The sequence below is a fragment of the Magnolia sinica genome, chromosome 3, assembly GCF_029962835.1.
Source record: "Magnolia sinica isolate HGM2019 chromosome 3, MsV1, whole genome shotgun sequence".
In the NCBI taxonomy this organism is placed as follows: Eukaryota; Viridiplantae; Streptophyta; class Magnoliopsida; order Magnoliales; family Magnoliaceae; genus Magnolia; species Magnolia sinica.
This window is the reverse complement of record NC_080575.1, coordinates 93,866,658-93,888,640: the sequence shown is the minus strand read 5'-3', so window position 1 is coordinate 93,888,640 and position 21,983 is coordinate 93,866,658. Positions and strand designations below refer to the sequence as shown.

At 41.7% G+C, this 21,983-nt stretch overlaps 2 protein-coding genes across 2 annotated transcripts in view; one reads left to right on the top strand and one right to left on the bottom strand.

Annotated features, from left to right (window-relative positions):
* LOC131240268 (beta-hexosaminidase 3-like) overlaps positions 1-21,240 on the bottom strand; it is a 48,877-nt gene extending 27,637 nt beyond the window's left edge. Inside the window, exons 1-4 of the mRNA XM_058238391.1 lie at positions 20,408-21,240; positions 18,349-18,423; positions 13,906-13,941; positions 13,651-13,762 (exon numbers count right to left, since the gene is read on the bottom strand). Coding sequence (XP_058094374.1) covers positions 13,651-13,762; positions 13,906-13,941; positions 18,349-18,423; positions 20,408-20,710 — 526 coding nt within the window. The 5' untranslated portion in view covers positions 20,711-21,240. The remainder of the gene's footprint in view (positions 1-13,650; positions 13,763-13,905; positions 13,942-18,348; positions 18,424-20,407) is intronic.
* LOC131240270 (uncharacterized) lies at positions 7,780-8,795 on the top strand. The gene is made up of 2 exons (XM_058238392.1): positions 7,780-8,389; positions 8,692-8,795. The coding sequence occupies exons 1-2, from the start codon at positions 7,786-7,788 to the stop codon at positions 8,724-8,726; spliced, it is 639 nt and encodes a 212-aa protein (XP_058094375.1). The 5' UTR covers positions 7,780-7,785; the 3' UTR covers positions 8,727-8,795.
* Positions 21,241-21,983: the final 743 nt, after the last annotated feature.

The following is a 21,983-nucleotide window of genomic DNA, read 5'->3' as shown; positions in this document are numbered from 1 at the left end:
GAGAGGAAATCTCGCCATATCGTCGATATATCGTGCGATATCGACGACATATCGGCCGTTATTGAGATTTTGAATTTTTTGGTATCTTCCGGTGGTTATCGGGGGTGTATCGTCTCGCAGTGGTGCGATACCGATAATATCGGCCGATAGTATCGATATTTCGAACACTGCTGTGATCATAGTTTGTCCCAGATTTTAGTTGTTGGTTGATTCCCATGATTGTTTGCCTTAAGTTTGATGACATCAATGGCCAATCCCCATCTTTATCGGGGCTTGTAGAGTAGATGATGCATTGGTACCAAGCATAATTAAAAGTGAATTCTCCTCTTATGATCATCATCACCACCACCACCACCATCGTATCCATGTCTTATTAGGGGTCAACTTTATGATTCCTATTTCACTATATTCGAAGCAGGAAGTCTTGTGATTGATTGGAAAAGGTTTGCCAACTAGCTGTTGTTGGAGTTATGCCCTGAAAAACCAATGCGAATCTTATCCATTGATGACATGACTGGTATCTAGTGATATTGATGATCTTGACCGTAGATCATGATGACCATGGTCCTAGATGGACATGTGATTATGCCATTTAATATGTGGGATTATCATGAACATACATAAACATGGGTTAAAAGAAAGGGAGTCCTTTGGTTGTCCTTGGAAACTTGATAGTGGATACAATGGTCATAAACCAAGGGCCATGAATCTCAGTAGCTGGTTATACAATGGCCACCTAGTAGGTTATAGGATAAACTTGTGGTTATTACTTTGCATGTGGTCATCCTATGTTAGGGCGTTAGGGGACTAACGATGAGTCCAGATGAAAAGTTTCAACCATCGGGCATGATGACAAGTCGGTGTGCCTTTGCCTTACCCCCCATAGGAGTGTGAGTGTACCAGGGATATAGGCTCCTAGTTTGGATTTGTTGGGCACATGCATTAATGGATCGAGGTCAAGTCTCTTGACCAAGAGAACCATCATGCATGGACTAGGATCAACTAGAGGATGTACTGTCATTGATTAATCCTTATACCTGAGGATGAGTGAGGAATCAAGGTCTTGATTATAGGTGCTTTGGCTCGTTTACGAGGTCATCACATGGTCCATTGAGACTCACATGGGCCAACAAGGGGTCCATTAGTTTCCTAGGAACTTTCTGATAGCTTACATCTTGGGGATTAGATGTTCATCAAGTAGTTTTCCTGCTAGGCCCATCACTCGAAAAGGTTTTCCAAATGTTTTCAACCATTAAACTTTTGTTTTAACCGTTAGGGCTCATATGGATGCTTGTAATTGGAATACACTGGAATCCAAATGACATGGTAAAATGGAATCGATGCAAATTGGAGTCCTCTTGATGAGGACATCGTGCACATGCATGCCCGCACACCACCACCCCTACGCATGTACGTACGCAGAAGGAGGACCCCACCATCGATCTGGCTCGATGACGACGTCCAGGGAGGACCTCCTAGCTAGAAGACAAGTTTTGGTTCAGAAAAGTGGGCCCGATAGTCAAGAAAAGCCCATCATGGGATCTCATGATCGTGGCCCACTAGTCCGATTGATTTCATATTTTAGGTTTTGTTTATTGTTATTATTTAGAACATTGTGAACGCTTTAGATTTCTCTGTTTGGTTTTTATTTAGTTTACTTCATCACCAAGTAATAGGTTGCGCACATGGTGCGAGTTTTGGGGTATAGGATTTTCCCTATAAAGTTCTTTTGAGTCATTGAAGTTAATAAAAAAATTCCTGCTTTATTTTTCTACTCTCTGCGTGAGTTGTAGAAGAATTCAAAAGTGGGTGTGAAGCCCTCCCTTTTCGAAGGGCTAACTAACGTGGTGCGAAGCAACATCGATCCCGATTCACCCCCATCCTCCATCATTTTTTTTTCTATCTTTCCCCACCATCCGTACTTCGAATTCATTCTTTTGTTGCATCAGATTTCTTCATTACAGCAGGTTTCCAGATTTCGGCCCGCAGGCGAGCTGAAACTTCGGCGGAGCACCATGCACAAACCGTACATTGGATCGAGCTGAGATTTGGAGGTTTTGGAGACCATCCATGGCCGACTAGGGCCAAGGTGGCCTTTTTCTGAATAGTGGGCCCCACACAATTGCGGTCGGGATCACACGCACGTCCGTCTGGCCATTGTTGTTGTCCACACGCGGGATCGTCTTTTGGCTCAGGTTTTTATCCTCTTTTATTCTCTCATAGTCGTTTTTCATGAATCCTAGCCCTAAATTACGTTTGCCCTAAGTTATTTGCCAATTTTCTTACCCAATTTTCTGAATCCCTTGGATTATGGACTAATTACTATGTATGCGTGGATGATTATTTCTTATCTTTGAGTATTGTTTGGTTCATAATTTTTATTGATCCAGCCCTATCATGTGTAAGCCTAGACCCGCATAGATTCCCCTTAATTGAATGTTTAGACTTTCATGTGGGATATGGAATTTGTGTAATTGTTTCTGAACTAACGTGATCTTAAGCCTGAAATCTCACATATCATATTTAATTTTCATGTCCTGCATCACCTCTATTGTGTTTGGATGACCCTAATTAGAATACACTAGAATAAAAAATTGTGTTTGGATGCCTCTAATGGGAATGCATAAGTAGCTCAATTTTAATACCCCAAATTGGTATATGTGACATTTTTTTTTTAAGATGATAATTTCATTAAAAGGCCAAAGCCAATATATATAAAAGAAAAAAGAAAAAAAAAGAAAAAAAAAAAACCCAAAAAGGCCAATTACTACCAGCCCAATGGGAAAGAAGAAGAGCTAGCTAAAGCCAAAAGTCCATTCTACAACTAGAGATTTAACCCTCCTAAAAACATTTTTCACTGAGCCGCTCTTGTTCTTGAACACTGGACTATTTCTTTCTAACCAAAGTGCCCACAAAACTGCTAGCCCACTAAGCCTCCAGATCTTCTTCTCTGATTTCCCGACTCACCCCATCAATTGAGCTCGGAATCACCTGTATAACCCTGAAGAGATGGAATAAGGAATCCCACACCTCTCTAGCGAAAGAACAATGAAGAAACATATGATTTACTGATTCCGCATCTCACAAACAAAGCGAGCAAGCATTTGGAAGAATCATATTCCTCTTTGAAATATTATCAATAGTAAGCACCTTGTTCAAACCGACTAACCACCCAAAAACTACTACCTTCAACGGAGCACCGTACTACCAAACAAATGTTGTCGACGCAAGCCCTTCAATATCCCCATCTTCAGTTATAAACTGATACAAAGATTTAACCAAAAAATTTCCGGACTTGTCTTTTAACCATCTTAGAGAATCCGTTCTTGAAGCAACCAGAGAAGCCTTCTCCAAATAAAGGATAAGAGAAGTGAATTCTTGAATTTCTTCTTCACCCAAATTCCTTCTAGGAAGCCCAAATTGCTTCTTGACCCCTCCACGAGAAACAACTATGACCTTCATGTTTGCTTCCTTAGCTATCCCCACTAATCTAGGAAAGGAATCTCTCAAAATATTGTCACCTAGACATCTGTCTTCCCAAAAACGAATATTTTCCCCATTCCCCAATTCGAAGCCTATCCCTTCCCAAACTTTTTTGCTTTAAAGATGCCACCGACTTCCATAAGTAAGAAGCACGATACAACGAAGAAGATTTGGTCCACCACCCGGATTCGTCAATCCCGCATTTCTTTTCTAGCAATCTCCTCCACCTAACTCCCCTCTCCACCCCAAACCTCCATACGCATTTCCCTAGCAATGCCAGATTCATCTCTTCTAACTTTCTCATACCTGCTCCTCCTTGGTTCCATGGTTTGCACACATCTTCCCATCTCATAAGGTGAAACTTGTGATACACTTCTGATCCTTTCCAAAAGAAATCCCTCCTTAGTTTTTTCAACTTTTTAAAGACTTCCTTAAGACATTTAAAAAGAGACATGACACAAACTGGAAGGTTAGACATAGACGCTTGGATCCAAGTCAATCTTCTGCCTGTAGATAAATATTTCGATTTGCATTTAAACATCTTCCTCTCACATCTCTCGATCACTATTAGAGGTGTACACGAGTCAAGCCGAGTCGAGCTTTGCCCAGCTCGTGCTCGACTCGGATTGCTCAAGTCTTAGCTCGTGCTCGGCTCGGCTCGGCTCGGCCTTCGAGCTCGGAACAACAGCTTGTGCTCGGTTTGGCCGAGTTCAAGCCGAGTTTTCGAGTCGAGTTCGAGTTCGAGTCTTCGAGCTAGTGGTCGTTAGTCGGAACTGGTCGGACTTAATATACATTCAACAGGTCTGTCCAGCCAGTGGTCGCTGGTCGGATGGGTTCCACTACTTTGATGGTCAGAAAAAATGGAGAGAGTGGAGGTCAGAGGATAGGACTCACTTTCGAACGAAATGCCGTCGAACAAACGCTGGATGAACGAGATGCCGCCAGACAAACGCCAGACGAATGAAATGTAGCCGGACGGAAGGTCGATTTGGGCGATTTGGAAGGAGAAATGGGGTGATTTGGGGCGATTCGGGCGAAATGGAGGGAGAACGGGTAGGGCTTGCTGGTTTGGGCGTACGGGTAGGGTCGGGCGACTGGGTAAGGTTTTTTAAAAAAACTTTATATATAACTTAGAGTCGAGCCGAGTCGAGCTTAATGCTGAGTTGAGCTACGTCCAACTCGAACTCGACTGGAAATGTTCCAAGCGCCCAAAATATGGCTCGATTCGGTTCGAACAGCGTTTCAATCCGAGTCGAGTCGAGCGAGTTACCGAGCTTAGGCTGCTCGTGTACAGCTCTAATCACTATGCCCCACATGTGTCTGGCCGGTTTACTTAAGCATAATGGGAGGCCAAGATATGAACACAGGAAGGACCCCTCGCTACAATCAAATATCGACACACAATTTTGGGTTTCTTCTATAGAGAGCCGAACTCCGAGAATCTCGCTTTTACTGATGTTCACCCTCAGATCGGAAACCGCTTCAAACGATACTATAATCGACCAAAGGTTTTGCACTTTGAACTCATCTACATACTGCAAGTGTGAAACCTGCAAATTTTGACCTATCCACCTCAAAGCCTTCCACCAACCCTAACTCTTCTCCTCTCACCATCATTTTGCTAAGGGTTTCTATCACCGAGACAAAAAGGTAAGGAGACAACGGGTCGCCTTAACAAAGTCTTCTTGAAGCAGGGAAGAAGCCATTTGGCGAGCCATTAACTAGAATGGAGTATTTAGCCGATCTGACACACGATTGGATCCAACCTCGCCATTTACCCCACAACCCAACCTCCCCAGCATATAATCTAGAAAATCCCAATCTACATGATTGTATGCTTTTTCGATGTCAAGTTTGCAAACTACTCATTGATCCCCCCTTCTCTTACAGGAATCAATACATTCATCCGCTAGCAAGGACCCATCAACCATCTGTCTACCCTCCACAAATGCTCCTTGAGCCGCTGAAATAACATCTCCCAACACCATCCAGAATCTGGAAGCCAACACCTTAGCCAAAATCTTGTATGGGCCACCAATCAAACTGATAGAGTGAAAGTCTTTAAGACTTTCAACACCTTCCTTTTTGGGAGCCAAGGCTATAAACGTGGCTCCTAATTCTAGCGCAATGAAACATTTATCAAAGAATTCATTCATAAAACAAAGCACATCTCCCCTTACCACCTCCCAGAATTTCTGATAGAACGCTATAGGGAAATCGTCGGGACCCGAGGCTTTATCACCTCTCAAATCTGCCACTATTTTCTTAACTTCTTCCTCTAAGAAAGGACTCTCCAAAGAATCTGCCACCTCAGCCAAAAGATTATAGAAGCATAAATCATCTAACGGGGGTCGACGCAAAGTGTCTTTAGACAATAGATCCTTATAGAACTCCACTATGGCACCACAAATTTTTTCTTTCCCCTCTAACTTCACACCATCTTTGTGAAGAACTTTGATCTTATTCATGCGGGCTCTAGCACTAGCAATTGCATGAAAGAAGTTTGTATTCTTATCACATTCTTTAAGCCACAAAGCCCTTGATCTTTGACGCCACTTAATCTCTTCCTCCTAAAGACATTTGACATAATAATTATAATAAGCCCATTGAAATATATACTTCAGCCAAAAATAAGGAAATTCGGAGCTTCGGATGGGCCATAAAAGTGGGCCCAATTTTGAAAATCCAATCATTTTGGGCATTTACATCTGATTCTCAGCTTTTTGAGAGTAATCCAATTCACATGATTTTGTTGCATTTCATTTCATATTTATTACAATCAATGTTCAAAATATCTCTATCGCATTACATATCGCATTCTTGGGATACGGATACACATCGGTTATTGCATGGGAGATATCGGTTGTATCATGTAATGTATAGCTATTGTTGGAAACATGGGGAAACATTGGGAAATTGGTTAAATTTTTCAATGAAACTTCGATGATTGTTAAAAAAGCATCAATACACACTTAAAAATCAAAACATTAAAAAAAACAAGTACACATAATAGGTTTTCTTTGTGTGGGGTCCTAATCTATGCGTTGTCTAACTGAATTGATGCAATTATATTCAATGTCTATTCATATAATTTATTAATGTAAGAAGATGCATGGAAACACAAGTGATACATTCAAAAGCAAAAGAAAAATCACTAGATTAGGTTTCATGTTTGATTTGATATTTGGACATAGATTGCAAATGATTTGCGAGAAATTGGGAATTTTTATTTTTTATTTTTCAATTTTCCGCAACTCTGCCCATCTCCAAATCTTGAAATCAAAGGTCTCAATCCATGATTTTTCATGCAAAACATGAAAAATCATGGATTTGTAACAAGTTGACACTAATTTAACATGATTTATAGAAAATAAAATGATCGAAATACAAAAACGCTCACCAGATCGAACATGTGGGATATATCGCACTACTTGTGCGTTTCATATTGCAATGGTGGGATACAAGATATATCGTGGGATATATCGGCCGATATCGTTGATATTTAAAACATTGATTACAATTACCATTGTTTACCATCAACCAAACAACCCTTTGTGTCCATGTGCATCCATTTACTGCTGATCACCACCGTCTACCATCAACCAAACGATCCCTTAAAATGGTTTTGATCCCATTTGATGATGATGATATGATGGTTTAGATTTGGTCTGGCCCACCACTTGATCTGCATAAGTATTAAGTCAATGGTGGATGACCATGATAGTGGAAGGGTTGGATCAATTCGGCATATGGGATAAGGCAGGATCACAAACTTCCAATGTAGTGGGGCATATAGAAGACTATAGGGTGGTAGTGTACCATAGTTGGTATTTCCCGTTAATCCTAGTTCCTCCTTATATACAGACCCTATCCTAAAGGGAAAGAAGCACTAGAGAAAGAGAGAGCTTTGGACATCTCCCCCTTGGGCGTCACTTGTAGACAGTGCAAATAGAGAGAGAGAGAGAGAGAGAGAGAGAGAGAGAGAGAGGATATTTCTCATCTCTCCTTCCTCCATACATCACATGTTCCACATGTAGGGTCCACTGTGTTGATGGCTCTTGCGTTTCCCTTGGCCCTACTCCGAGGGCTGGCGCGTGACTCTCATCCTCTCTTTCATCTGGGATAGATTGGTGAGAGATCTTCTAGCTGAAGGCTTAACACCAACAAAATCGATGGTTCATCGGCGACACCATTTAGGTAAATCATGTAAACAGTGAATCCAAAAAGGTTTTTCTATGTATTTGAGACAACCCAATGGGTATTCAATTATTTTACTCTAAAATTGTCACAATTTGGACAGAGATGGCTATGATGGATCCACCATTTCCTCATGACTTTAAAATATTCCAATCTATGCGCGAGAGTATGCAAGTTCGTCAATTCCTTATGAAGCTACGTCCGGAATTTGAGCATTGTCGGGCTGCTCTCTTGAACCGTAGCCCTACTCCTTCACTGAATTCAGTTATTAATGATTTATTGGCTGAGGAACAACGTCTGAAAGTTCTCTCTCTTCCTTCCTCAACTCCGGGCTCATCTGATATGGTGCTTGCTGTGTCCACCACTCCACCAACACGTGGTTCTGGTTCCTCTCCTTTGACTTGTCGCGGGTGCAACAAGGTGGGTCATGTTGTCGCTCAATGCAAGGAATGGTGCGCTTATTGTCGACGGACTGGTCATGGTATTCAGGACTGCCGTACACGTGCCAATGCATCTTCGTTCGGGCGTGGACGTGGAAGTCGTGGTCGTGGCCGTGGTCGTGCTCTTTCTGCTACTGCTGCCACTATTTCTTGTGAGCCGTCTGTTAGTGATTCTGCATCTACTGCTTCCGCTGAAGGTCTTTCATCTCCGTTGACTCCTGCGATGATCCAGCAAATCGTTCAGGCCCTTTCTGCGGCCGGTTTGTCAGGTATATCCCCATCTTCTACATGGTTCTTCGATTCGGATGCTTCCAATCATATGACCAGTGCTGTATCCCATCTTCGTAACATTCGTCCCTACACCGGCAATCAGGCTATTTCTACTGCGGATGGCACTAGACTACCTATTCAGTCTGTTGGATCATTGACTTTCTCTCCTTCTGCTCATCGCCAGTTCACCCTTCGTGATGTGTTTCATGTCCCTAACCTCTCCTCCAATTTAATTTCAGTTGGTCAACTCACATCCAATAACTGCTTAGTCATTTTTCTTCCCAATTGTTGTTTTGTGCAGGATCTGGCAACGGGGAAGGTGCTTGGGAGGGGTAGGCGGCATGGTCGTCTGTACGTGCTGGATTTTGATCCATCTGTCACTCCGGCTCGTTGTTTCTTTTCTCCTTCTTCATCAGATATTTCTTCAGCAAATAAATTGTGGAAACTATGGCACTTTCGCTTGGGTCATCCACATTCCGATCGGTTACTTCAGTTAATTTCGTCTGGCATGTTAGGGAATATTTCTCTTAATAACAATGATTTGGATTATTCTTGTTCTTCATGTTGTCTTTCAAAAAGTAAGTGTGTTCCATTCTCCCTAAGTACTACAAAATCATCTTCTATGTTTGAGCTTGTGCATACGGATGTCTGGGGACCTTCACCAATAATGTCTCTCTCTGGGTTACGATACTATGTTATATTCATTGATGATTTCACACGTTACACTTGGATTTACTTTCTGCAATCGAAGTCACAGGTTTTTGAAAAATTCAAGTTATTTCACTCTATGGTGGAGACTCAATTTCGGGTTCCAGTTCAAACTCTCCGCTCTGACTCAGGGGGGGAATATCTCTCAACAGATTTTCGTACATTTCTTCAAGGTCATGGGATTATTCATCAGACCACCTGTTCTGATACTCCACAACAGAACGGGGTGGCTGAACGAAAAAATCGTCATATTGTTGAAACTGCCAACACCCTGATGACAGCTATGAGTGTTCCTCGTTCTTTCTGGGCGGAAGCAATGTTACATTCTGTCTACTTGATTAACCGGATGCCAACCAAGGTTCTGAACAGTAAATCTCCCTACTTTGCTCTCACCGGCTTACCTCCTGCATATTCCACATTTCGTGTTTTTGGTTGTATCTGTTATGTTCACTGGCTTCACATGACAACAAACTATCTCCAAAATCAATCAAATGTATGTACTTGGGATTTGGGGAAACTCAGAAGGGTTTTCGGTGTTATGATCCGGTTTCTCGTCGTGTTCGGGTTTCACGAAATGTTGTCTTTCTTGAACACATTGCTTTTCATTCATCTCCTCCTCCTCCGCACACTCCAAACCCTCCTGGTTTAACCGCCTTTCCAGAAATTTAGTTTGCCTCAAGAACTCTTCCTCGTCCGTTGCAGGTTTACTCACGTCGACCACGTACGAGATCCACCACCTATTACTCAACCCGAACCTACTATACACCTGTTGCGGATCCCGAACCTACCTCGATACGACGTTCCGATCGTGTACATGCGCATAATCGCTTGATATGCTCTATGTCTGCCATGAATGCTACTCTGGATACTGTTTCTATTCCAACTTCATACTCTCAGGCAGCCACTCTTGATTGTTGGAAGAAGGCTATGGCAGACGAACTTGCGGCATTGGATGATAATCATACGTGGGACATTGTCACTCGACCTGCTGACCAACAGCTGATTGGTAGCAGATGGATTTATTCTGTCAAGCTCAAGTCTGATGGATCATTGGATCGATATAAGGCTCGGCTTGTCGCTCAAGGATACAAACAGGAATACGGAATTGATTATGATGAGACTTTTGCTCCCGTGGCCAAGATGAAAACTGTTCGTACTCTTCTGGCTATATCTTCTGTTCGCTCATGGCCACTCGCTCAGATGGATGTGAAAAATGCATTTCTTCATGGAGACCTCCAAGAAACTGTATATTTGAAACCTCCTCCTGGCTCTTTAATCCCTGACGATAAGGTATGTCGCCTAAAGAAAGCCCTGTATGGCCTCAAACAGGCACCTCGGGCATGGTTCCAACGCTTTCACGATGTTGTTATAGACAAGTGTTGGCTTTACTCAAAGTGGTTATGACCCATCCTTATTTTTTGCGCACCCATTGCTCGCGGAATTGTCATTGTTCGGTCTATGTTGACGACCTCCTCTTGACTGGTAGCGATGCTACTGGTATTTCGGCTTTAAAGGAAGTTCTGCAATCATCCTTGAAGACGAAAGACCTCCGCCATCTCACATACTTTCTTGGACTTGAATTTTCACGTTCCAACTGGGATCCTGGTCGGCCAGCGTAAATATACCAAGGATCTTCTCGCCTTGGCATCATTTACGAATCGAAACAGTTCAGACTCCCTTAGAACTTAACGCTCACTATGGCCGTGACGATGGTGATCTACTTGCACCGCTCATACCGCCGTTTGGTTGGGAGTCTGGTTTACTTAACTTGACTCGCCCGATATTGATTATTGCCTTACGCTTTGTCAGCCTCCAAGTCGATCAGTTTGTCTTATGCCCCTCGGACTCTTCATATGACTGTTGTGTTGCGCATCCTACGGTACCTTCGTGGAACTCTAGATCAATCTCTGTTCTTCTCCTCCACGGCTGGAACTTCGTGCTTATTCGGATGTTGATTGGCCGGTTGCGCTCACACGAAGATCTACCACTGCGTGTTTTTCTCTGCACTTCTCTCATCTCTCGAAGTGTAAGAAGCGATGCACCTTTTCCAAATCAAGTACGAAGCGAGTATCGGCGATGTCACCGGTGCGTGTAGTGAGCTGTCTGGTTACGTGGACTTCTTTCAGACTTGGGCATTCGTCTACAGAATCCTACTCCACTCCATGTCGATAATCTCAGTGCAATTCAGATTGCCTCTAACCCGGTTTTTCATGAACGGACGAAGCATATAGAAGTTGACTGTCATTTTATCCGCGAGAAATTTCAGTCTGGGCTCATTTCTCTTCCACATGTGGTATCCCATGATCAGATTGCTGACATTCTCACCAAGTCCCTCACATCTGCACGTCACTCTTTTCTTGTTGGCAAACTATTACTTGTCGATGACCAGCATTAGTTTGAGGGGGGATGTTAGACAGCTCACATACTACCTTGTATATCTTCTTACCTTGTATAGATGATTGTAATATCTTTCCTTTGTTCATTTCCCAATCAGCTAATTTGTCGGCATCTGTGGAAGTGGGGAGAGGAACGGATCCATCAATTAGTCCCCACAAACCACGACCCTTGAGAAAGTTCTGAAAATGGATGGCCCACAGAGAGTAGTTGGTACCATCAAAACTACATCGTGGGGCCTCTGTACGTGATGAGTTCTTGTCCATTGATCTGAAGTAATGTAAAGCAGACAAGAAGTTGCAGCAGAAGAAGGTCGTAGAAGTACCGTACAGCAGGAGATACCCAAGGAATTGCAGTTTCTGGATCTGGCAAAGGAACTCTGGATCTGGAAAAGCAATCAGCAACCTTGATCGGGATCTGGAAAGGCAACTCTGGATCTGGATCTGGAGTATGAAAAACAAGCAGGTGCGTCGAATCTGGAGCAGGGGCGTCAGATCTTGATCTGGAACAGGAAAACCGAGCAGGGACGTTGGATCTGGAGCAGGTGCGCTAGATCTGGAGCAGGGGCGCAGGATCTGGAGCAGGCTGGAGCAGGCTGGAGCCGGAAAACCATGCAGGGGCAGCAGGGGGTGGATCGGATCTGGATCTGGAGCAGGCTGGAGCAGCAGGGAGGCCTGACGCAGCAGGGGGCAGGGAGCAGGGAGGCCGGATCTTGCAGCAGGGGGTGACCGGATGCAGCAGGGACGCCGGACGCAGCAGGGGGTGGCCGGACGCAGCAGGGAGGCCGGACGCAGCAGGGACGCAGCAGGGAGTGGCCGGATTTGGATCAGTATCGCTCTGATACCATGTAAACAGTGAATCCAAAAAGGTTTTTCTATGTATTTGAGACAACCCAATGGGGTTGAATATATAGATATTACACTCATCTATAACAGGAAAGGAAAGATATTACAATCATCTATACAAGGTAAGAAGATATACAAGGTAGTATGTGAGCTGTCTAACAAATCATAGCCATAAGAATGTCTGAACAAGTATCCATGGGGCTATAAATTAATCTATATTTTTTGAAAATTTTATTTTCCATTGCATTTCGAAAATCCCAAAACAGCTGCCTACCTGACATCAAGTTCTCCTCCTATCTACAGTAGAATCATTTTTATTTCTTTTCAAGTAGTTATTTCTCTTAACAATAGGTGGTCATCTAGGTCTAGGTTGCGTAGGCAGAAACCTCAAGGCACAGGTATGATAGTATTACAAAATATACCAAGTGGAATGTATACTATTTCAAGAAAATAAAGAAATGATACAACTGCAAGAAGATTTTCTGATAAGCAATATGGATTCAGAATCCAAAATCCTCTTCCGATAAGCAATATGGATTCGCAATCCAAACTTCTACAAGTGAGAAGCCAGCCAAAATAATCTGGCCCCAACATAAATATGACCAGAATATAAAAAAGCTAGCAGGAAGCAAACCACTCCTCACCTGTCTGTTGTGGTGGAATGCTCTAATATGGATGTTACTCTATTCTATGATAACCAGATCTGCTGTTGTCAAAATCTGACAATTTACAATTCCATATACGATTTGAATCCACAGGTGGATAAAAACGATTTTCCATCAACCATTCAGAATGTTTATCATCAAAGCGTACAATTCACAGCTGAGTTGCATGATTCAAGTAGTGACTGTATGACCCATCAGAATCAAGTAGTAGGATAGTAGTTCAGCTGTAGTGAAAACAGAGGGCTGCATTTCAGTTATTTTCTTTCTTTCTTATTTGATTTTGTTTTATGTTTTGAAGGTAGCAGTGTCTATTAATGCCTTTAAAATAGGCATTTTGCTCTTATCTTATTCTCCATTGGTCATTTGGGGGTTTTCTCTTGAACCTTAACACAAACCATGGTTTTGCAATTTCTTTGCAAGCAGGATGCCAAATCAAGTGGCATATCTTCGACAAGGTTTCTACAAACAAGAGAAGTCATGTAGACCCTTGTGTGGTCCTGGTCTACGAGAGGGGTTATTGCCAAATCCAATCTACACCTCAAGAATAAGACATCTGGTGCCACATGCAGAAGAGGCTACCTAAGCAGTTAATTAACATATCAACGGACATGAAAAGCAGGCATAACTTCCAGCTAAATGGCTTCTCACCAATTAAAAGCCCACGATAAGAGAACCTTGGCCGATCTATGATGACCCATGGTGCCCGGTGAACTTCGATTATCCTGGTTGTGAAGTTGAAATGGCACAGTTGGCTAAAAGTCTGCAAATTTCATGCCATACAATCATGGTGAGAATTGGAACACTATTCATAAAACGCATTTCCAGAAAACTTGTATCGTATATCTTCCATTTTCAATGATTATAGGTGTGACAAAATTCATTAACCATGTGGATTTGAGTTACCTGCAATCCATGAAGAGCCCCGTATACTGTCTGTGCCTGCATCAGCTCCCAATCAATCAAGTTAATTAGAGAGTATAAAATTGTAAGAAACTGGAAAAACTAATTCACTGCTGACACTGGTTACTGGGACAGTGACTATAACCATAGCAGTCACAAAATTGAAAGTGAGAATGGATTCAGTCTCATCATCCCAAGCTCAATTGAACTATTTTGCTCATATTTAACACTGTTTTAGCTTATATGGATGTCCATTCATATGCTGGTACTCGAGTTAACTGGTTTGGCTTGGGCGATGTGCAGAGTCAAAGAAATTCAATAATTTACATGTTTTGAGAAAACGAAAAGAAATGTCAGCTGAGCTAATCAACGTTAAATATTCAAGAATCAGCCATGCTGGTGATCACCGTCTTACTAATATTTTGATGGGCTTTCTAGTAATTTTAGAAGCTTTTTTTGAAACCCCTTCCCACCATCCACTCAAACCAGCTTTGTCTACCCAAAATACCAACAGACCAACTTTACTCTTTTCTTTCACCTTCTCAGTTCATCGCTCTTAGCTCCCTTGCAAAAATTAAACTAATTCACCTACTTAAACGTTTTAGTAACCCCACGCAGGTCCTCAGAAATTTTGGTTTATTTGTCCTATTCTTCATAGTTCTTTTATGCCAGTTGTTGTCCAACCCCCCACATCTAAACACGAAAGTAACCAAATGCAGGTTTTCAGAAATTTTGTTTATATTTCTCCTATTCTTCATTGTTCTTTTATGCCATTGAAGTAGTTTTGACATATTCTTCATTTTCATCTTTTCATTACCTACTTTTGCTTTTCAACTCACCAAGCTAGACACGCACACACACAGAGAAGAACTCATAAATGTAGCAAACACATTTCCTAATGGATTTCAAGTTTTAAACATCCATTTGTGCCAAAGGGCCCAATTGGGATATGGAGACTCACAAGTGCACACACAGACACACAGCCGTTCTCATAAATCAGCTGACGGATTTCCTAGTGGATTTCAAGTTTTAAACATACATTTGTACCAAAGAGACTGTTTGGATACTTTGAAAAGTTTTCATGGAACGGTTTGGCTTTCTGAAAATACGATTGAAATGAAATACATTGAGATGGAAATGTAAAAAATAAGTTTAGGGGCATTTCCATTTCCCTTTGAAAAACTAGGCATCCATGATGTAGCACGTCATTTTCATTTTGACATTAGAAAGATTTCACAGAAATAGAAACACAAGTTCCACAATAAATGAATGGCATGTGTTGGATGCTTAAAGTTGTATGGTGGCACATGTGCACCTAGACGCATGTGCTACCTTGGCACATGTGGGGTGCTTGAAAATGGATGGTGGCACATGTTAAAACCTTGAAATTCTATGAAGCACTTGTTCGGTGCTAGAAGATAAGTGTGGCAATGGGCTGGGCTAGGGCCGAGTCAGGGTTGGCCCCAACAAGCATGCTGGCCTAGTTTTGCTGCCCAGTGATCTTCATGGTGGAGCCTACCATTTGAATGGTACTGATCCCACACAGGTGGCATGTTGGCGTGAATAAGATGGATCGTTAATCATCAATTTAAGTGCTTCCATTCGATGGGCTTGCCTAGGAATAACCCATGGGTAAAGGGTCACATTGAACAATCCATCCTAATTTACAAAAAAAAAGAAAAGAAAAAAAAGAGCTTTAGGGCTAATGAGCTAAGCTAGGTTGTTCATCATTGACATATTGACCCATCTTGGCCTGGGAACCGAGCTTGGATTTCAAGCCCAAGCCTGGTCCTTGTACCAAGTTGAGGCCTGAGGGGCCTAGGCCTTGGCCCTATAGTGCCAGGCCGCTTGGCCCATTGCATCCCTACTTGAAGATGGATAGTGACACATATGGCTTGCAGAGCACTTGAAGTTGAACAGTTGCACATGTGGGACACTTGAAGTTATGGTGGCACACGTGACACTTTAACACGTGCCACATGTAGGGCACTTGAAGATGGATGGTGAAACATGTAGCACATGTGAGGCATTTGGGAATCTTAAAGCACAGGTGAAACACTTGGGAGTTGTATGGTGGCATTGTGGCATATTTGGCACATGTGGGACCGTGGCACATGTAGCACATGTAGGATGGTGGCACATGTGGCACATGGAGATTTTAACCTCTAATGGGCTTAGCTCTAGAGTTGGGCATTGAGTTGAGTCGGATCGAGTTAGGGTTGACCCGATTCGACCTGGTTTTGAAATAGACTCGACCCGAACTCAACCCGACTCAGTACCGAGTCCAGCATGCCTTACCCGATCCGAGTTCAGGCCAGGACTAACTCGGACCGAGTCGGACCCGGTCACAGGTACCGAGTCGGGTCGAGTCAGCATCGAGCCAGGTCGGGCGCAGCGGGTATCCATGGGCTGAAATCACAGCTTAGAACCTAAGTGCACCTGCCATAATTGCGGCCTCTCCATCAGCTACATGGCATCTCAGATTTGAAACATCAAATCTGGGATTTTTTTTATTATGTATGAGTCGGGTTTCTAATCGAGTCAAGTTAGTACTGAGTCAGTTTTTGGGTCGAGTTGAGTTACTGGGTGACTCGAACTCGACTCGATTTGAGTTCGGATTGGACGAAGTCTACTTGGTTCAAATCGACTCACCCTCTCGGTTCTAGTCGAGTCGGGTCTGAACGACTCAGATGAGTCGAGTCGTCCCGTGCCCAGCTCTACTCAACTCCCCTCCCAAAATAAAAATAAGATGGATCCACTTTTTAGGAAATGAGGCATTTCTTTGACCTTGCAAATACAAGACAAATGGTGTTTCCACGAAATGCATCTTTAGTCTTAGTCGGCACATCCAAATGGGTCCTAAGGCAAGTAACACTTAGAATTGATTGGATATACAGGTGTAGACCTTGTTAGTTGCCTTAATAATTAGAAGTCCACCTCTGGCTACGTTTTCGTAAAGGAATTGTATCATGAAAAGTGTGAAATAGTATGGCTTCACCTACTGTGAAAGCAAAATACATAGCTTCTCTTGAGCCCACACATTAGGTGATATGGCTTCAAGTTTTACTCAATGCAGAATTCTTAAATATCTGTAAAACTCATAAGCACGAAACAGATGTGGTGGATATACTCCCTAAAGGTCGTTCTCTCACACTACTTATGAGTCATGTCTTCTATGGAAGTTGTTGACCCCAAGGAAGTATTGGACTAGTGGGAGCTTTAGCTTAATCCGATTCACGTACAAACATTTAGAGATATCATTTATCTTAACAATTTTCTTATACAATTTATTTTTTGCTTCTCCTTCAGCATACACACTTTGTCATACCACACTCCATGTCTACCATCTATGTTATTAAGGTTATTGGTATTCATAATCGTGATTCGTCTCACTTCGAACTAACTAAATGTTGTGATGACTACCATGATCCAATATCACTGGTCTTGATGGACCAAGGTCCAAATCTAAGAAGCATTGTTGATGTAATCCAATGTTAGTGGGTTTTTTTTTTTTTTTTTATAAATATAGCGGGTACCCAATGAGAAGTTTCAAGCTAATGTGTTTTGTAAACTGTTTAAATTTTTTTCTTGATTGATCAGTGTAGCTCAAGTGGGAGAATGTAAGACTTCTATTAAGTGGGCCCCACATGATCAATGATTTGGATGATTTGATCATTGGATATTTAGTTGAGCATACTGGTGGACCCCACATCAATTGTGACCGATTCAGATACATAATGGGATGGTGCACTTGGACTATGTTATGTATCCACAGTACTTCAATTGGACATGGACTCTTATCTAGTATGGAGACTCTTGATGGAGGAGTAATTGTGATGGGAAGAACTACTCCAGGCCTCTCTTCTATAAATACATGTCTTGATCCCCACACCCACATACACAGAAAACTTAAGTCCTATTCAAAAGGGTTTTTAGAAAGGTGTAAGGCGCAAAAGGCTAAGTTTATCAAAAAACATCCCTATCAATGCAAAGTGTGAATGGCTTCCAATCAGGTATGCAATTTAGATTCAGATTCAGTTTTATGATCTCCATAATTGATGCATAAATCGATCCTTCATTCCGCATATAGTCTTACAGTTGGTACAACTAGGGATTTCAACAATTCATCTGGTTTCTAGTTAGCTATTCAAATTTTCAAATTAATCATGAGAGCACTTCATAGTTCTTCAAAACAATGAATAGAAAAAAGAAACTGCTCCATAGCAATTTACTAGTACTTCAATAGAGAGTTCCATATTACAGAAAAGAGACAGAGAGAGAGAGAGAGAGAGAGAGAGAGAGAGAGAGAGAGAGAGAGAGAGAGAGAGAGAGAGAGAGAGAGAGAGAGAGAGAGAGAGAGAGAGAGAGAGAGAGAGAGAGAGAGAGAGAGAGAGAGAGAGAGAGAGAGAGATTAAAATAATGGTCAGAAAACTGTCTCCCACCCACCTCAAGATGAGCATATATAGGACTTCCGGTTGCAGGTATAGATAACTTGTAGGACTCATCAATACCAAACTGTAACTGCAAACCAACAAACAAACATCAATTTTCATATGATTAGATATCTCTACAGGAAGATTTAAGAGGCAGCAGTCTTGGCCATGCAACCCCCCCACCCCCCCACCCACAAAAACACACACACACACAAGAAGAAGAAAACTAATCCAACACAAAATGAACAAAAAGCCTCAGATTTTATTTCAAAAAAGAAGAAGAAGAAAACTGATCCAACACAAAATGAACAAAAAGCCTCGATTTTTACTCAAAAAAGAAGAAGAAGAAAACTAATCCAGCACAAAATAAACACAAAGCCTCGGTTTTTATTTCAAAATTTTGGTTATTTTGCCAATTTTCATAATAAAAAGTATCTTCAGTTTTGAAATTCTTATACAACACTGCATCAACAAAACATGTCTTAGAAAAGAGAAGGTTTTCAATAACAACATTACAAATATAAAATACCTTATTTTCAAACATCTTATCCAATATAAACTCAAAGAAACAACAAACAGGTGTTCTTCCCTCAAAAGAAAGCTTTGTTAGAAAGAAAATCCCTGATAAGATATTATCCAGGGGTCAATTGGCACCCTAGAATGTGAAAAGGGATCATGATTCTATTTCTAGGAAACAGATTCCTAGTGAAAGAGATCATGTATATGGTGATTGGGTACCGGGAAAGCCATTCGCCGGAATACAGTTTTTGTATTTGGATACTTACAAAGAGTTGTTAGGAGAGGAGAGAGTATGATTGTTGGATGGGAATCCATTTCCAAAATTTTTACAAGCTATCTTAAAGTTGAGAATCATAAAAGGGACAAATTCTGAGAACTGGATTCCCATGGAATTCATTTCCCTACTTTTCCCAAGACAAACACAAATTCAGCCTCTTGCTAATGGAATCCATTTCCCAATGGCTGGATTCCCAGAAGTTGAATGACCCTGTGTCTAGTGAGAAATTTGGATTTTCCATGGAAAGATATGTTCATGTATGGAACGTAAGTTTACATGACTCTTGCCAAAACAATAGGCATTCACACAAGTAAAAATTGAAGAGGTGAATCGCAGCGCTTGGAACAACATGACAAACAAGTACAGGACATGAGGCATCCATCAGGTGGGCACACGTGAGAAAGGAAAGAGTGGCAGAGGAGAGCCATAGGAGAAAGAAGGGTATGCATTGGAGAGAAGTGGGACTAGAAGGGATTTTAAAAGCACCCAGAAACCTGTCATTGGGAGGATTCATTTTCCCTCGAATGTGCTCCCTTAGTCTTTGCAGGGAATGCAAAAGTGTGCATAAACAAAAGATGAAGTGATTTCGACTGAAAACATTTTCATAAGTGCTGAGTAGTCAATTCCTTGTATCCAAACAACATGGAATCAAACAATTCCCAAAAGAGAACCGATAACATCACATACAACAGGAAGTACACTAACTTGCTGTGCAGCCACAACTTTCTGCCAACATGCCACTTGTGTAGGAAACCTGCACAATGCAAAAGGCAAGCCCAACCATGAAGATCACCTGGCACACAAATCAGGATGCTCCTCTTATCAGGTGGGCCACATTTACATGTTAGCAGACCGTGGTGGTCCATTGATTTCAACAGTGTGATCTTCCTGATGAGAGGACCAGCTTGATTCTTTTCTGCTAGGTAATCTTCATGGCAGGGGCCAACCGTTCACATATTTGGATTTTCTACACAAGTGAAATGTTGACCAGAATGATTTAACTGCACAACAAGATAGCATACTTCAGGCTGCATGTGATTAGTTCTCTTACCAGAAATCCAATCCAGTATAAAATCAGGCATAAACCCTCAATTTTGTCCCGAAAACGGGCTTCTCCGCAAATTCCAAAATTTTAAAAATGATTTTGCCTTTCAAAATCCTATCAACATTATATCAACAAAATACAAAATTTCACCAAAATTCAAAACCAGAACATTAACAATTTCACAAGAACAAAAACAGGTAATCCAGAGAGAGAATTCAGTTTCCTATATACCCCATCATCTGACGATGAAACGACCACATGCAATCCTTCAAGAGCAGCTGCCTGACCAGTCACTGTCCCATCAACAACATGCGCCGATTCGATAACATCAAGAAACCTCGAGAATCCTTCCTTCAATATCCCGGAAGCATCTTTATAATCAGTTCGAAGCTCGAATTCCTTGCTCAGATACAACGACAACGATCCATAGCTCACCGACTTTGGCATTGGCCAGAGATTTATCCCATCAACCGCCACTACAGTAATAAACCCTAGAAAAATCACAAGAGAGAAGGTTCTGATAATCTTCTCCATCTATCAAATCCTAAGAATAAAAAAACAGAAGAATGAGAGGGTTTTAAAAAGGTTAGACGAATGGCATTTTGGTAATTTAAGGGAATTTAAAGCTCCTGAAACAGAAAAAAACAAACAAATTAAAGAATTTCTGCAGGGTTTTGCAGGAGCTCTAATGAGTGGCAGTTTGGTAATTAGAAGAAGGATGGCATTTTGGTAATTTTAAGGAATCTTGGAAATGGAGAGCTATAAGAAAACAGAACGCTGTGGAGAGGGAGTAGGGTCGTGCGCTACTTATCAATTTCGGATTGTCAGGTGAGTGGCATTTTGGTAAATTTGGGGGAATGGAATCTGAGAACCTTAGATAATAAACAAGGAAATTGCAGGGGTTTTTTGTAATATTTTAAGAGTCACGGGAGCTCTCAAAGCAATGGCATTTTGGTAATTTTACGTGAGATGTAGTTTGGGAAGAGGAAGGAAGCAAGGGGATATGGGAAAGATTCGCGAGGGGTAGTTTTGGTAAATATCTGCTACCGGCTTCCGTTCCACTTTCATTTCGCTCTCTCGCGCCGACACTCTCTGTTTTTGTCTCCATCTGCAGGAGATAGAAGCTGTGGTAGTTTGCCAGCATTCCCGCCATTTCCTATAAGTTAACGGGTAGGTGACTCGCCAGACCATGTGAAATTGTGATCCCACCTTATATCTACTATCGTCAGCGTGGATCCGAATCTGGGACCGGCAATTTTCGGTTCAAATCGACCCGACCCACTTTGGAGCCGGATTTAAGTAAAGTTAAGGGCCTGATTTTTTAGCCTGATTTTTTACTTAACGCGGCGTGTGTGACGAAATTTTTATCCTTTAAATAATACATAACTTTTAATATGTGGAACTTCTTTGGACCTGCCATAATTTATGTGTTCGATCAATACCGTCCATCAAATTTTTTATATCATTTTAAATATGATTCAAAAAAAATAGGCACATTCAAAGCTCATGTCAACCACACCATAGAAATTAGTGAGAATGAAACGATTATCATTAAAATCTTCCTAAGATCCACCGTTAAGTTTATTTGCCATGTAACTTATTCGTAAGGTCACACGGACCTGGAAGAAGGGAAAAAACAAAAATCAATTTGATCATAGCCTTCTATGGTCCCAGGAAGTTTTCAATGGTAGGTACATAATTCACACTGTTTCTCATAGTGTGGCCCACTTAATCCTTACATCTTTCTTAATTTTTTGTCTTAATTTATAAAATGTTAGGATAGTATCCAATCCTATGTTAAGCCCAC

Excerpts from the sequence above, each read along its gene's own strand:
- LOC131240270 (XM_058238392.1), top strand. The coding sequence starts at position 7,786 with ATGGCTATGATGGATCCACCATTTCCTCATGACTTTAAAATATTCCAA. Across the intron at positions 8,390-8,691 it reads TTCTGCGGCCGGTTTGTCAG|GATCTGGCAACGGGGAAGGT; the intron begins GTATATCCCCAT and ends TGTTTTGTGCAG.